The 16,748-nt window shown below is 37.1% G+C and overlaps 2 protein-coding genes across 2 annotated transcripts; both read right to left on the bottom strand.

Annotated features, from left to right (window-relative positions):
• LOC104722697 (cysteine-rich receptor-like protein kinase 14) lies at window positions 1-3,090 on the bottom strand. Its single transcript, XM_010440901.3, has 6 exons — window positions 1,998-3,090; window positions 1,754-1,869; window positions 1,437-1,647; window positions 1,090-1,327; window positions 831-984; window positions 1-708 (listed from the first exon to the last, which is right to left on the bottom strand). Exons 1-6 carry the CDS (start codon window positions 2,941-2,943, stop codon window positions 382-384), a joined length of 1,992 nt encoding a protein of 663 aa, XP_010439203.1. The 5' UTR covers window positions 2,944-3,090; the 3' UTR covers window positions 1-381.
• A 5,757-nt stretch (window positions 3,091-8,847) lies between these two features.
• On the bottom strand, window positions 8,848-11,731 carry LOC104722696 (cysteine-rich receptor-like protein kinase 15). The gene is made up of 7 exons (XM_010440899.3): window positions 10,836-11,731; window positions 10,602-10,742; window positions 10,386-10,504; window positions 10,084-10,294; window positions 9,749-9,986; window positions 9,511-9,661; window positions 8,848-9,415 (listed from the first exon to the last, which is right to left on the bottom strand). The coding sequence occupies exons 1-7, from the start codon at window positions 11,644-11,646 to the stop codon at window positions 9,122-9,124; spliced, it is 1,965 nt and encodes a 654-aa protein (XP_010439201.1). The 5' UTR covers window positions 11,647-11,731; the 3' UTR covers window positions 8,848-9,121.
• Between the last annotated feature and the right edge of the window lie 5,017 nt (window positions 11,732-16,748).

The following is a 16,748-nucleotide window of genomic DNA, read 5'->3' as shown; positions in this document are numbered from 1 at the left end:
TGACTTGAATTCTTTTTTCTATTTTTCTTTTTTTAATAAATTTTTAACACAAAATCTAAAAACCATAAACCAAAATCTAAAATCTAAAAACTAGAAACTAGAATTCAAAAACTACTTAAAAACTTGTAAACATTCATGGCCGTAATGTGGTGATGACACCTAGCCCCTGCGTGTGGCTTAAGGAGCTCGCCCACACTCCCTATAAATAGTCTCTCATTTCTCACTTGGAGAGAAAAAGAGAGAGCTACGCCCGAAGGCTGTTGGCGAAGAGAGTGAAGAATAAAAAGAGAGTTTTCTTCTAAGTGTGAGAAGAGAGAGTTGCATATGCTTCATCGGCGAGAAGAAGTCTTGAACCAAGGAAGAGATCAAACAGTTCCAACTTCAACGAGGATCAAGATCTGTAACAGTTACATCATTGATAGTGTGGGAAATAACCCTGTTCATGGACTGGATAGACTCTAGACCATCTCGTTCTTGGTTGCGTCTATTTGGATAGAAGAATCCAGGTTGTTGAGGATCAGGTAACTGAAGGGAATTGTGAGTGAGCATCATGTGGATTGTCGACAAGCTAGGGCGATCTGTGGGATTGTGTTGAACACATAGCAGAGCAATGTGGATGCATCTTGTCACCTCTTCCGTTTGACAATTATCTGAAATGGTTGGATCCACTAGGTCTAATAGTGACTTGTTTCTCCACAACCTCCATGCCTGTAACATAATTTAATCATCAATCAAGAACATACAGTCAACCACAATTTTATCATATTGTTGGGTAATTAATCAATTGTTTCATCATCAATCAAAAACATAGTTTCTTCTTTGGTACTCACGTATGTGACCAAATTCTCAACTGTTGTGTCTGACTGGTGGACAAATCTGTTATTTCGACCACATATAATCTCAAGAACTAAGACGCCGAAACTATAGACATCAGATTTTGTTGAGAATCGGCCATGCATCAAATATTCTGGGGGCATGTAACCACTGCAAGAATAGAACACAAGCTAATTAAATTAAGTACATTTCTGCGGATGAAAAGATTATTGAAGCTTCAATCCATATGCCATATAAAGGGCAATATGCATATACCGTGTCCCAGCTATTCTCTTTGTATTAGCTCCACTTTGGTCAATCCCAAAAATTCTCGCCATTCCAAAATCAGCAACTTTCGGGTTCATATCCACATCTAGGAGAATATTGCCAGCTTTGAGGTCACGATGTATTATTGTGAGACGTGAATCTTGATGCAGATATAGTACTCCTCGAGTGATTCCCCTAATAATGTTGTACCGTTTTGTCCAGTCTAACTGCCCTTTCTTTGTAGGGTCTTCACATACAGAACTAGTCATTAGCTACTTATACATTTCTATCAGAGAAGAACATCATATAGAAACCCATCAAATCAATATAAAGATGATTAAAATTATTCCACTAACCAAAGAGATAGTAATCGAGGCTCTTGTTGGGGACAAACTCGAAAACAAGTATCTTTTCTTTCCCTTCCAAACAAAACCCGAGAAGCCTAACAAGATTCCTATGATGAAGTTTCGCGACAACAACAACCTCGTTCTTGAACTCTGGTGCGCCTTGCTCTGATGCTTTCGATAGCCTCTTCACTGCAACTTCTGTTCCATTAGGCAACATACCCTACAAATAAGCATCAGGGAGAATATAATTATCAGCTTACCTTCTATCTAATTCCAATTTTTTCCAAAAGAAGTAATGAACCAATTAGTAGGTACAGAATTCACACCTTAAAAACTTCGCCAAAGCCACCTTGACCAAGCTTGTTACTCATTGCAAATTTATCTGTGGCAGCTTCTATTGTCTTAAAATCTAATTGGAGGGAGTCTACAGTTGTAATACCAGCTGCATAATCAAATTAAACACAGTCTATAGTGTTTTATTAAACGTTCATAAATAATTTCATAAGAGTACATACATGCTAAAAAATAAAAACTAACAGGCCAAAGAAAATCATATGGAAAAACACTCACGTTGATCAAAATCAAATCCTTGATATGGGTTTCTCCTCCAGCAAAGTACAGCAGATCGTCGAGCAGTCAGTACTAAGATGATGATGATGATAAAGGCGACTGCTACAATGGGAACAACAATTGCCTTAACAGGTCCAATATCACCTTGGAATGTCTTGACATGTTGCAGCGGAGGAGGAGAAGAAGTAACCATGATGTTTCCAAAAGCCTTGGAGAATGGTTTCAAATCCCAATGGAAAAAGCAGCTTGCCCGCATAAGAACGCCTCCTTGCTTCTGTCTACAGCATGACTGGTACTCAGCTACGTTTTGTTTCAAACAATTTTCACAATCATGTGAAAGAGAAGTCAAATCCGGCACACATTGCATCAATGCGTATATGTTCTGGGAAGGTGTCAAGGCCGCAGCATCAGCTTTGTAATACTTATTGCTAGACAATGCTGTCTCTCTTTCTGTGGAGGCTGCAACAATCATATGAGCAGTTAAATTTTCCCATACAGCCGTGAACTCTGTTAGATTTGAGTTAATATCTCCAGTGTTGTTGTTGACCACATTAGTCGGGTAAAGATCTGAGAAAGAATTGTTCGAGTAGCCCACATGGCAAACTGTGGGCTCAACTCGCCATGTAAATGCGCCTGTTTGGTTAGGACAACTCTGTATCAAACCATTAGACGCGGTCTTGATACAATCAGAGCAGTCATCTTTTGTTGATCCGGGGATGCACATTGCTCTTGCATATACACGGTTCGGAACTTGACCAGTCGAACCTTTGACGAAGAAGCGATCTTGAGCCATGACACTGGAAGGAAGAGAAGAGAGGATGAGGCGGCGATTTGCGTCGTATAAACTGTTGAGTCTGAAAGTACCAGTGTTGATGCATTGTTCCGCTGAAACTGAACTTATGAGGATAATAAAACAGAGTATTGAGTGCGAATTCCTCTGTTTCATTTTTTTTCCTTATGGAATGAATATAGCTTTGTCTTGGAATCTAAACAGAAACCATAGCTTCTCTGTAAAAGTCTCATGATAAGAAGCGGTCCCTAAACCTGCGTATACGGTCAATACCGTCAAAGTTAAACAATTCCAGGCAAGTGCAAAGTCGGAAACTATTCAAACAACGAATAAAATTAATTCAGTCAAGAGAGACGAAGTAAGGACCACAAAGACACATCATAAGCCGCTTCACAATTTCTTTGGTATTGTTAGAAAAGTCTCCTATTTTCTTGTTTAATCACAAACGCACTTGAAAAGTCTCCATTTCGTTTTTTGGGAACGTAGGAGGACCAATATTTGGGTTCAACACTAAGGTATAATAAAACCTAAGAATTATTTACGTAGGAGAGTAGTTTATCATCACAGGCTTAATCCAACTTGAATTAAAAATAAAGAGACAATTAAAAAATTTAGTACTTTTTTCAAACTTAATTGTCAAAACACTGTTGCACAACTTTGACCTCCCTTATTTGCCATTTCAAAAACTACCAAATTACTAATCATGCCAGCATATAGTTATTCATCAGATTCTTCCATTTATTTATTTATTATTATTATTATTATTATTATTTTCTACACTACTCTTCACTTCTTATAACTAAAATATATATCAATGTAAATTTGTTTTTCCAAAAATTTCAGATACATAAAAATCAAGATTTTTTTCTTTATAATTTAAGATGCATTTTGTTTGATGATTTTAAATATATTTAATACAAATTTTGTATCCGTACACTTTATTAAGGGTACAAATGTTTGTACACATTATTAATTGTACAGATATATGTACACATTATCAAGTTTACATATGTAATTTGTTTAATTTGTACATTTAATAATGTGTACAGACATTTGTACACTTAATAAGGTGTATAAACATATGTACACTTAAAATAATGTACGGATAATATAATATACTAGGTTATGACCCGCGGTACACCGCGGAGCAAGTTTTTTTTTTGTTTTTTTGTTAATATACTATTTTAATACTAATTTTGCTAATGTAATCTTTTGTCAATTTTAGTGGTTTAGTATATAATTTGTGGTATACCGGCACAACAATTTTTACTTAATACAATCTTAATTAAATTAGTTTGAATCGAGATAATTTATATTGGTGTTGTTAAAATAGTAAAATAAGGATTTAACCCGTATTGAAGTATCATATTTTATATTTTTTGTATTATCAATTCAATCATGTAATGTCATATAACCCGTCATGTAATATAATTTGTTTGTGTTATTTTAAAAATTTAATATGTTTAAATATTCATAATTTTAAACTTTTTTATTAAGTTTAGATATATCAGTTATAAATTATAAACTTCTTAAAATTTACTATATACGGTAAATTTACTATATATGTATGTTGAACACACACTTTTTATATTAATTGAGTAATATATGTTTGCTTAAAAAATTCAAATATGCAGGAAAAAATTTACATTTTTATTAACTTTATGCATTATATAAAGATTCACTATATTTAAAATTTTAAAATAAAAAAATATGATAGGAGAATTATTTTTTTTAATATGGAAAAAATCTTCTAAATATCTATATAAATTATAGAATATTAAATATATACATATTTAAAATATTTTAATTCTGTTTGGTTATAAAGATAGTAGAGAAAATTAACTAACATTGTTTGTATATGAATATAAGCATTAAATGACATTAAATGTAAAAACTTTCCAAAAAGTATTTTTGAGCAAAAACTGTATGCAAAAATACTAGTATAGATTTGAAATATATTAAACAAAATTCATATCAAATTGTAAAGAAAAAAATATAATCTTTTTTTATAATTTAAGAATTTTTCTAAAAAAATTTATATTAACAATTATTGAAAAATCAAGAAAATGAGAAAAAAGTAAATAAAAAATAAATAAAATTTTCCTCTCACACACTAATATAGCAGCCCCTGTCTATAATTTCAACCAAAGTACTCATGCCCCACGTTACTCTTTTCTCTCACTGTAGAGCTATGATATGTCTATATTTTGTCTCTCCTTAACATATATTTATCATTCATTTATCTAGGATAACTCATTGGTTTGCATCATTTTCTAGTCCTTTCTATACACTTTGCATGTCTAGGTTGTTCTTGCATCAATCTTACATACATTGTGTATTTCTGAGTATTTCAGGTATTTAGGAGACGTTGGAAGCACATCTGATCGAGCCACGCTCTCCAGAGGTCCGACCGAGCCACTCTCACTCGCCACGCACGCTAGAGGTCCGACGCCGTTTTGCATATGATCGACGCACATTCTTTGCATGTTTTGTCTTCACCATTGTTGTAGGGAATTGAGTCATCTTTCCAACACCGTATATTTCAAGACAATCGGAGGTGTGGTTCAAGAGTTATCATCGTTTTAGTGGATGCGTATACACCCAGCTCGAGCCACTTTCACTAACCACGCTCGAGCCACTTTCACCGACCACGCTTGAGCCACTTTCACTCACACCACTAGAGCCACTTTTATATACCAATCGAGCCACTAGACGCACACCGACTTGATCACACATATCAGGAAGACGCTCTGTCTTACACGCTTCAGGGGATTCCCAAACCGACTCCTTACCTTGTCGTTTTGAGTTTTAGGGGTTCACATGTTTTTACTATAAATACATTTTGTTAAGTCTTTGTCAAGGACATCTTTGATCTCGTTCTTTTTCCTGAAGCTTTACCCTAGCCACCAAAAACGTTCTCAGATTTTGTATTCCGACACCTTTGAGTTTATTCAGTTTTTGCACTTGATTTCTTCTGCAAAGTTGTTCCTCTCATTTATACATATTCGGATAAAACGAAAGAGGCGTTCGCCCTAGTTTTTTCTCTCTAGAACAACCCCCGAGAACTCTTCTCCCGGCAGCGTCGAATCAGATCAGCGCCACTGGGCCACTGATTTGCCATCGTCGTTCTCTTCTCTGCTCCCAAACTCTGCTCTGGACTGATCTCGAATCCACCGGAGGTTCATCGGTCTGTCAAGCTACTCCGGCCATACATCAGCTTCAATCCCTCTTCTCCCCCTCAGCTCATCCGGTGGTTCTTCTTGAAGAGGTGATTCTCTCGAGACCCCAGCCTTCCAATAACAAATGTGAGATATCTGGGCACCATGTGCGTCCTGCTTTCCGCCTATCTTACCGCCTCTCTTTGAAGTCATTCGTATCACCTCCGTTCTCCTTGGGTTCATACCCCATCACCATGTGGCTTACATGGTTGATGTTGGAATGGAGCTCTGTTTTGACGCTGGAACTGAGTGAGATTTTGACGGACAAAGCTTTAACCCTGGCGACCCCTTCCCCTCCCTCTGCATCCCTGGTCGTCTTGGATTGTGGTTCAGCCCTTAACCTTCTTGATCTGCCGCTTCACCCGAGGAAGTTTATTTCCACAAACCAGACCAGACCAAATCCCTCTCTGTCTTCTCGATCTAGGTTTGAACCCAATTCCCATCATAGAACCCTGGTAGATAGAGAATCTCGGCTTGAATTCGATACATATCTGTGCTGGAAGTCTTTTAGAACCCCTAGTAGTGGATTGAGTACAACCCTACAAGTTTCCCTTGGCTCTAGTTTGATTGGCCGTAGAAATTGTTTCAGTGTTGCATTAGTCTCTCTAGATTGGTTAGTGCATTACATTCATCAAGAGCAGCCTTATAATGTGTACCATAAGATCACCGAAACCCTCAAATGGTATCTTTACCACTCGCCCCTTGATATTAACCTAGTGACCATATATACGCCCCAAGCCAAAGCCGACTACAAGCTTTTTGCGGGACTCCTTAACCTCCATGGCTATGTGCTGCATGTGAGGGAGGACCCACCTGCTATGTTACGACTTTGGTTACTTCTTGCTAGGATCAACCTTACAACAATCTTATCCCCCAATCCCTTACAACCGCCATTAGTTCTGTCCTTTTTCTACAATGCTTTATCGGCTACAAGATTTGTGTGGGACTCCTTAACCTCCATGGTCGAGGGCTTCATGAGAGGTAGGATCCACCTGCTCTGTTACGACATTGCATATACCACTTACGAGTCTCGGTAGCTTCACCATTGGTTAGGAGACTTGTGCTAGAATCTTTAACAATCCTTGATCAATTGGTCTTGAATTTTCTCCTGTTGGCGAGAACATTATCCCCCAGTTCCCTATGGAACAACCTTTCTAAAAGCTCTGCTGCATATTTTGCAAGAGCCATTGTTGATCACCTGCTGATCCAGGAAGTTGCGGAGCATGTCTTCAAAGGCACTTCCACCTTGGTCCCAACAGATCTTTCAAGTCCTGCTAGCCTCCCAAAGCCTTGCATTCCCTTGGAAAACTCATGGAGCCAATATCTATCTATGTTTTGTAATCCTATTAAGCTTTGTAACCTTTTAATTCTCTCCTTGTATCAACTATCCTCTTTGAGGACCTAAGTTTTAATGAAACTTGTTTGACAAAAAAAAAAAAAAAAAAAAAAAAGTTGTTCCTCTCATTTCTATCTATCTTATTATGCTTGGTTCAATGTTTTCTTGATTTGTATCCTTGATGATGATTTTCGGATCTGAGTAGTGTGGTAGTTCTTGAGGATGGGATAGATTAGGTGGAGGATCTTAAGATGTAGAGTGTTTAAGCTTTGATTTGTATGATTCCCTTCTGGACTAGAGTTAGAAATACTTGTTTCTCTCTAATCAATTGGAACTAGGTTTTAGACATTTCCGCATACAAAAGGTGTTCGATGAAATGTCTGACCAACTAGTGCTAGAGACTTACGTTCCTAGCCTAAGAGATTAGTTGTCTAGGATATTTGTTGACGTGAATGAACTTGTTTTTCATGCCATGCTTGATCATGTTTCTCTAGCGAGAGCTAGGTTTGGAAGTGGTTGAGTTTGATTAGCTTCTGTCAAGAGATTGGATTAGCTAAGAAGTGATGTTCATTGTTTAGGGATGGTTTGCTTGGGGCATGTTAAACACTTTATAGACTAGGATACTCCACCGACATCAATTACTCCCATCCTTAGGACTTCTTTCTTCCTGATTTTTATTGCATTCCTGAGATTGTTTCTTATCTTGCGGTTTTGTTCGTGTTTAGACTCGTTTATGTTTTCATTCATTTTCGTTTCTTGTCATCCATTCTCGTTTCTAGTCCTAGAACATATTTCCGTTTTGCATCCTGATCATTTTAGGATTGCTAGATATAAAATCATTCTTTGAACTGTCTTGACTTGTGAAATCTTGATTGCATCTTGAGTGACTAGCAACATCCCATTTGGATTGACACCTTAAGTACTACAACACATAAGGTTAATTGAACCTGCTAGGAGACACAAAAATCCTAGTATCAAACTATTACACAAAACTCTTTTGTACTAATATGCCAATTTTGAATAGTAACTGTACTACTTATCCTATTAAGTTTCCCAAACGTACTAAATCACAAACACACCCAAAAATAAATTATTTCATGTACGAGAATGGTTAATCATATACGATATTTTATTAGATCAGTATCTTGAACTTTATTTTATAAAAAAAATTTATATATTTTTATATGTTAAATAATTTTTTGGATATATTTTATCATTTTTTATACAATCTCATCATATAATCTTAATATATTTTACATTTAGCCAATTGTCCATTTTAAAGATCATAACTTATTTTATTATATATGTAACTCATTACATTTAACCCGTTGTATGATATAAATATCTGAAATATATTTATTTTTAAAAATTTAAATTAGAGTATTTTTGTTTAAAAAATGTTTTGATATATTAGATATTTATCATATTTTTTAAAAATATCAAGTTAAACTTGAATTTTATAATTTATCAATAAACTGTTCTTCCCTAAAATGGAGCTTGATAGAGTAGAGAGAAAAACACTCATCTTTATTAAAAGGAAAAAACAAACAGAAAAGTCATGAATCTTGGTCATTACTAACAAATATGGAAACTCTCATCATTCTTATAATCTCACAATAATTTACTCTAATCACTCAACCACAAATCACTTAACTTCCATAATTCTATCTTGTAACTGATTGCTATCAAATCCAAATGAAACCTAAATTACTAGGTTTAAGCGACAATTTTCTTTTTGCAAAAAAAAAAAAAAAACGACAATTTTCTTTTAACACCGTATTCAACGGGGATATAGATCAGTGATGGATGCATCGTCAAAAGACCCTGAAACACACTGGTCACTTTCAGGTCTATTATGAACGAAAAACCCTGGTTGCTGAGGCATTGGTAAAGTTACGGTATTGCTAGTGAGCATCACAAAGATGGTTGACATGATCGGACGCTCTACAAGATCTTCTTGAACACACAAAAGACCGATATGGATGCATCGGACCACTTCACTTTTTTGGCAATTATCTATAACAATTGGATCCACAAGGTCTAATGGTGTTCCTTTGCTCCAAAGCTTCCAAGCCTATATTTCAGTCAATCAAATTAGTTTGATACATCATTGCTTACATTGCAATTTGGAAGAGAAGTAAATATAAACTTGTTTGCCTTTAAACTTACATATGTAACCAAGTCATGTGCGCCATCTGTGTCGTAGAAGCTGTCGTTCTTCTTACCACTTATAATCTCAAGAACTAATACTCCAAAGCTATAGACATCAGATTTTACTGAGAACTGGCCATGTATTGCATATTCCGGAGACATGTAACCGCTGAAATCCACAACAAAACTTTGGTATATTGGCAAAATTATGTTTAATAAGCTAGCTTCAACTTGTAAGAAGAAAACAACGACTTACAAGGTACCAACTATTACGCTTGTGCTTGCCTGGGTTTCGTCCATTCCAAAGATCCTTGCCATTCCAAAATCAGCAATTTTTGGATTCATATCTTCATCCAGGAGAATGTTACCTGCTTTGAGGTCACGGTGTATGATTGTGAGCCGTGAATCTTGATGAAGATATAAAATCCCACGAGCAATCCCTCCAATGATCATGTATCGTCGAGTCCAGTCCAGCTCACCTTGCTTTGCAGGGTCTGTGTGCGCACATAAATTTAAATCTAAAAATGTGAATCCCAAGTTTCAAAAATGGCTAAAAAATCATTGAAACAGAGTAATATAAATGCAACCGACCAAAGAGGAAGTAATCAAGGCTTTTGTTGCGCACATACTCATAAACCAATATCCTTTCTTCTTGCTCAATAGAAAATCCAAGAATCTTGACCAGATTTCTGTGCTGAAGCTTTGCAACAAGAACAACCTCGTTCTTGAACTCCGTGTCACCTTGTCCTGATGATTTTAATAATCTCTTCACCGCAACATCAGTCCCATTAGAAAGTGTACCCTATCCGTTTTCATCAGTATCATCTTGTTATCCAAATAAAAGTTTCTCCCCAGGCGCAGTTAAAGAATTAACTGTATTAAACTGTTAGTACCTTGAAAACCTCACCAAATCCACCTACACCAATCTTATTATTTTCTGAAAAATTGTTTGTTGCAGCTTGAATTATTTTATAATTAAGGTGCAGCGACTCTACCGTTGTAATATCATCTCCTGTTGCACAATAAAAGTCGTAGAAGAAGGGGAAAACAAAGAAATTAATTATGAAATTAATCATAAAAATTAGATTGTCGCTCATTCGAATTTTTACCATCAAAGGCTGGTGCAGCAGAACCGGATGTCTTCTTTGCCCTCTTTGCAAGGAAGCAATAACCAGCAATGAAAAGCACAACAGTCACTGTAATAGGCACCACAATGGCTACCACTAACACGTTTGAAATCCCACCTTTCCCTGCGTTTCAAAGCATCATTCTAAAACTAAATCAAAAGGATAAAATTAAAAATAAAGCAGGGGAGAAAAACAGAGGAAGAAGGAAGAATTCACCAGGTCGTGGAGGAGATGACACCGGAGGAGGAGTAGATACAGGAGGCAGCAGTGGTGGTGGTTTTGTAATGGCGGTTTCGTTGTAGAAAACGTAAAGCTCATACCTTGAATTACAACTAGGGTAAAGAAGTCTTGCTCCAGTTCTGTAAAGAGGCATTGCATTGATGGAGTATTGCAGACAGCGCAAGCACTCTACTCTTGTGAGATCAGGAGTGCACTGAGTCAATACGTACAAAGTCTGGAGTGCGGTCGAATCTGATTTCATCGCACAGAACTTTCTAGAACTGTTCGCAGCTTCCATGGCAGCTTTGTTCATTGCGGACGACACCGAATCTTCGTACCCATATATTTGATTTGGGTTAGATGACATATTACCGTTCCACATGATCGACAAGGCATTGTATGAAATGGTCGAGAGAATATTCCGTTCAGAGTATCGGAGCATACACTCGTCGTAATAGATCACGGCTTCTCTCTCATTCGGACACAGACGTAGTGTGTCGTTGACAGCCAAGTCAACGCAGTTACGGCAAACTTCCGTCGTAACGTCTCCCCGGCAGAGGAAAAGACCGGTTATTATGTCAGGGGCTTCTCCCGCCGTAGCGTTTTGGAATCCAGTGGAGTATGATGAGGCGTCGGAGGAAGAGAGAGAGGCAAAAAGAGTTCTGCGATTGGTCAAGAAAGTGATGTTTCTAGAGAAATTTGTCGTACTTAGATTTCTACAGTGACTCTGTATTAAGGCAGATGCTCCGAAACTAGTAATGAGGAAGGAGAAAAGGAAAAGGAGGAGGGAAGAGTCGCGAGAAAGCATTGTTCAACTTTCCAGATATGGGTTACACATCCTGAATCTCCGATTTATATAATGATATTTTGTTTTCTTTGTCTTTGTGGCTACTATAGATTAACGTGAAAATAGAGATGGTTTTATGCGACGACTAAAGTCAATCGACTCATAGTCAACTGCTTTTTTATTACGCCTGTTTTACTAATTGTGACTCCGCGAAAATTTAATCAGAAACATAAAATAGTCAATTGACTATGAAATTTTTTGGGTTACAACCGTAGAGTTTCTTAAACCGGTGGATCGGAGTAAAAGGCGTTGCAGGGAGAGAGGGAGGACAAAAACAAAAAGAGTTCTGCATGCGATTAGTGAAGAAAGTGTTGTTACTCGAGAAAAATGTCGTATTTAGAAGATTAAAGAGGTGCAAGAGCCAAGAAGACATGTTTCCACTTCCTTCAGCTCTATTTGGGTTTCAAAACATGAAACAGAGGATGTTTTGGGGCGACGTAACATATTAATTATCAAACTATCAACTCTGATTATGGATCATATTTCATTAACTTTTAGGTCAATGATTTATTTTATTTTGAATAAAATGTTAAATTATATTAGGTCAATGATTCAACTATCATATGTTGAGAGCCATTCAAAAAAATTCAGGTTATACATAGCATTTCCCCCTTCTCATTTGCAACTTAAAGTAGAAATCAAGAAATACAAGCATTTAAAATCTAAGTTTAATATTTTTTCCATATTTTTTGAGAAGTGTTTGACAAGTGACATCTTCAAATTTGATTTTTCCTTCTCTTTTCTTTTCTTTTTGAATAACTATTTTTTTTGTTAACAACTTTATTTGATTAGCTTAATCAATGCAAAGGAACATCGTTTATAAATAAACTCAAACACGGTTGAACACGAACTTTACGTACCGAATTATCTGTTTTTGTATTAACTTGACAAGACATTAAATAAAGCCTAACTATTTTTTCATGTATAGTATTTTATCTTAATAAAGGAATCCTATTATGTATTCTTATAAAATAAATTTAAGCTGGACTATTATTATTAGAGTTCAAACACAAACAACATTAAGGCATCAAAATCTATTGCGCCGGCCCTGGGTACAAGTCTGAAGATCAGAAAGAGTTAGATACAAGACGGGTTCCGTGCAGAATAATATATATGTAGGGTTTGGTGTATGGTTTGAGGCGTTTATTGGATGGATTAATTGAGTTTTTAAAGGGCTTTGGTGGGTTTTTGATTTGTCGGGCATTTAGTGAAACTTCAAAGACAAATTTAGTGAATTTCAAAACAAGCTTTTACAGAGGCCATTCATGTCTAGTTTCCATATTTTGACGTTCATTAAAATTTTGGAGGATAAATGCATATGGTTGAAACTTGGAGGAGAAGAAACTTTAAAGTAAGTTTTGTGGGAAAACTACAAACTAGTTTAGTACTTAAAAGATTGAGAAAAGGGAATTAACTTTGTTTTCTAAACTAAGAAAACACCTCCAGAAAACAGAACTGAGAAAAACGGAGACGCATTTGTTAAGTCAAGTTTTAGTTCCTCTCTCCCAACATGTTTATTGAATGCAATAACAAACCGGTTCTATTGAGTACCAATACATTATCAAACCAAAACAAACAAGAATGTAGGCACTCTAATGGTGAGATCAATACTCTAATTCCCAATCTTCCACGTCGCCTCCTAGTCTCTGCCTTACAAACGTAGAAACCGAAAAGCCCAATAACAGAGAAAAACAACACCACGCCACTAGATACCCCAAAATGAAGCCTCTAGACTTTAAAACAGAGTCATCTGACAACTTAAACGAAGATTCCTAGTAATGCTTTCACATAAACTATGAGTACATTTCACAATTCGCAGTTACGGGTTGGGTTACATTCGTATCAAATACAGGACCAGTTAATTCAGTAGATTGGATTAATTTTAAGTCAATTATAAAAAAGAGTCCCTTGTAAAGGAAGTGACTCAGGTTTTAGTCTTTAATTGGTTAAGTAACAAAAATACTCTTGGTGAAAGAGAGGCTTAAAAGAAGAAACACGTGAGACAGTTGACAAATTTATTTGCCGTTGACTAGCTTATAAGCTGATCTTATCTCTTTAGAGAAGGTAGTGGAAAAGGTTGTTACGATCTCGAGTTTGTTAGATCGTGAGAGAGAGGGAGAATAGAGAAGCTTGAGAGATCTTGTAATAGAATTGATTCAAAAGGTTCTAGTGGATTTCGGAGTGATATCTCTGGCGAGATGTAGCGTTCCGGTTTGGGCGTGAACTCGTTAAACTCGTGGTGTCTCTGTTTTCATTCTTTTGTTTTCTTGTTCTTTATTCATCTTGTTTCGTGTTCACTGACGTTTGATTCGGAGTTATTGTGAGTGATCAGAGTTAGATATCCTCACAAATTGGTATCAGAGCTTACGGTGGTTGAGCGGTGTTGGATCGAAGATGTCTGGGTTCCGATTGCGGTGTTTGACGGTTCCGGTGACTTCTCCTTATGGAAAACAAGGATTCGTGCACATCTGAGTGTTATTGGATTGAAGGATGCGCTAATAAGAGGAACAAGATCCAGAGAAGAAAAAGAAACGCGAATCAGATGAGGCGGCAAGATTAGAGAGATGCGATAAGGCGAAGAAAGTAATCTTTCTTAATGTCGCGGATAAGGTGCTGAGAAACATTGAGCTATGTGATACGGCAGCGGAGGCTTGGGCTATGTTGGACAAGATGTTCCAACCTACATCTCTTCCACATCGGGTTTACTCGCAACTCAATTTCTACACATTCAAGATGCAGGACAATAAGAAGATTGATGAGAACATTGATGATTTCTTAAAGATTGTGGCGGATCTGAATCATTTACAAATTGAAGTTTTTGATGAGGTACAAGCTATTATTCTGTTAAGCTCTCTACCTGCTAGGTTCGATAGTTTGGTTGAGACACTGAAGTATAGTACTGGAAGAGAGAAACTGAGGCTGGATGATGTAATGGTAGCTGCGAGGGATAAAGAAAGAGAAGTAGCTCAAAGTAATAAGTCTGTAGGAGAAGGATATTTTGCTCGAGGTAGATCAGAGGGAAACAACAACGGATCTAAGGGCAAAGGAAGGTCCCGATCTAAGTCTAGAGAAGGTAAAAGAGTCTGCTGGATTTGTGGTAAGGAGGGACACTTCAAGAAACAATGTTATAAGTGGATTGAAAAGAATAAAGGGAAGTCTACTAGATCAGAAAAAGGAGAGGTTAGCTTGGCTAAAGCTGGAACAGGTTCAGATCATGCAATGGTATTAATGGCTGAGGAGACTACTCTGTTTGTATCAGGAAATTCTGATGAATGGGTTCTTGATACAGGTTGCTCGTTTCACATTACCCCAAGGAGAGACTGGTTCCATGAGTTCAAGGAATTAGATGCAGGGCTTGTGAAAATGGGGAATAATTCTTATTCTCAAGTAAAGGGAATTGGTAGTGTCAGGATAAGGAATGATGATGGGACACAAGTTATCTTGACAGAGGTGAGATACATGCCAACCATGTCGAGAAATCTAATTTCTTTGGGAACTCTTGAAGACAGGGGATGCTGGTTCAAGTCACAGAATGGTGTTTTAAGAGTTCTGAAGGGTTGTTCAACAATTTTGAAAGGTCAGAAGAGAAAAAAGCTGTATATTCTTCAAGGAAAGGCAGAAACAAGTGAGTCTAATGTCTCGGAGAACTCCAAAGATGAGACTACACTATGGCACAGTCGCTTAGGCCATATGAGTCAGAAAGGGATGGACATTCTGGTTAAGAAAGGATGTTTGGACAAGGAAGTTATCAGCGAGTTAAAGTTTTGTGAGGATTGTGTGTTTGGTAAAAATCATCGAGTGAGCTTCGCACCAGCCCAACATGTAACTAAAGAGAAGCTTGGTTATGTGCATTCAGATTTGTGGGGCTCTCCACACAATCCACCATCATTAGGTAACTGTCAATACTTCATCTCTTTTATAGATGATTATTCGAGGAAAGTTTGGATTTATTTTCTGAAGAAAAAGGATGAAGTGTTTGAGAAGTTTGTTGAATGGAGGACAATGGTTGAGAATCAGTATGAAAGAAAGGTAAAGAAGTTGAGAACTGACAATAGTTTGGAGTATTGCAATCATCAGTTCGAGAAGTTTTGTAAAGATACAAGAATTGTTACGCATAAGACGTGTGCATACACCCCCCCAAACAGAATGGTGTCGCAGAACGATTGAACAGGATAATTATGGATAAGGTGAGGAGCATGTTGAGTGAGATTGGTCTAGAGAAGAGATTTTGGGCAGAAGCGGCTTCAACCGCAGTTTATATGATTAATAGATCACCCTCTACAGTTATCGATTTTGCTTTGCCTGAAGAGAAGTGGACTTCTGCGATACCAGATCTAAGTATGTTGAGGAGATTTGGCTGCTTAGCGTATGTACATGCTGACCAAGGTAAACTTAACCCAAGAGCTAAGAGAGGAATCTTTCTGAGTTATCCTGAGGGAGTTAAGGGTTTTAAGGTGTGGCTTCTGGAGGAGAGTAAGTGCGTGATCAGTCGTAATGTGGTGTTCAGGGAAGAGATCATGTATAAGGATCTGAAGAATGGCACTTGAGTTCTACCATATGGAACTGAACTCGAGTTTGTCGAAGATAAGTCAGATAATACTGATCAAGGTGGAGCAGAACGATTTGTTAATGTTCGAGGTGGAGCTCCTCTTGGTTCAGATGCGAGTTTAGGTGCTACAGATCAAACTGATAGTGCAGTGGATCAACAAGGAAGTCGAGAAGAGTTAGACTCAGAAGAAGATGGTGAAGACCTGAGTGATTACCAGTTGGTAAGGGATAGAGGCAAAAGGGTAATCAAGTTCAATAAAAAATACAATGAGTCTAACATGGTGGGATATGCTTATTACACTGAAGACGACAGTAAAGCAGAGCCTAAATCTTATCAAGAGGCACTTACAGATCCTGATTGGGAGTTCTGGAACAAAACTATGAAAGAAGAGATGAAGTCTATGAAGAAGAATCATACCTGGGATCTTGGAGACAAACCAAAGAACAAGAAGGTAATAGGGTGCAGATGGGTGTTTACCAGAAAAGCAGGAATACCGGGTGTAGAAGCTCCGAGA

The sequence above is a fragment of the Camelina sativa genome, chromosome 11, assembly GCF_030686135.1.
Source record: "Camelina sativa cultivar CO46 ecotype springtype chromosome 11, ASM3068613v1".
In the NCBI taxonomy this organism is placed as follows: domain Eukaryota; kingdom Viridiplantae; phylum Streptophyta; class Magnoliopsida; order Brassicales; family Brassicaceae; genus Camelina; species Camelina sativa.
The sequence above is the reverse complement of the archived record's forward strand: the minus strand, read 5'-3'. Positions and strand labels throughout refer to the sequence as shown.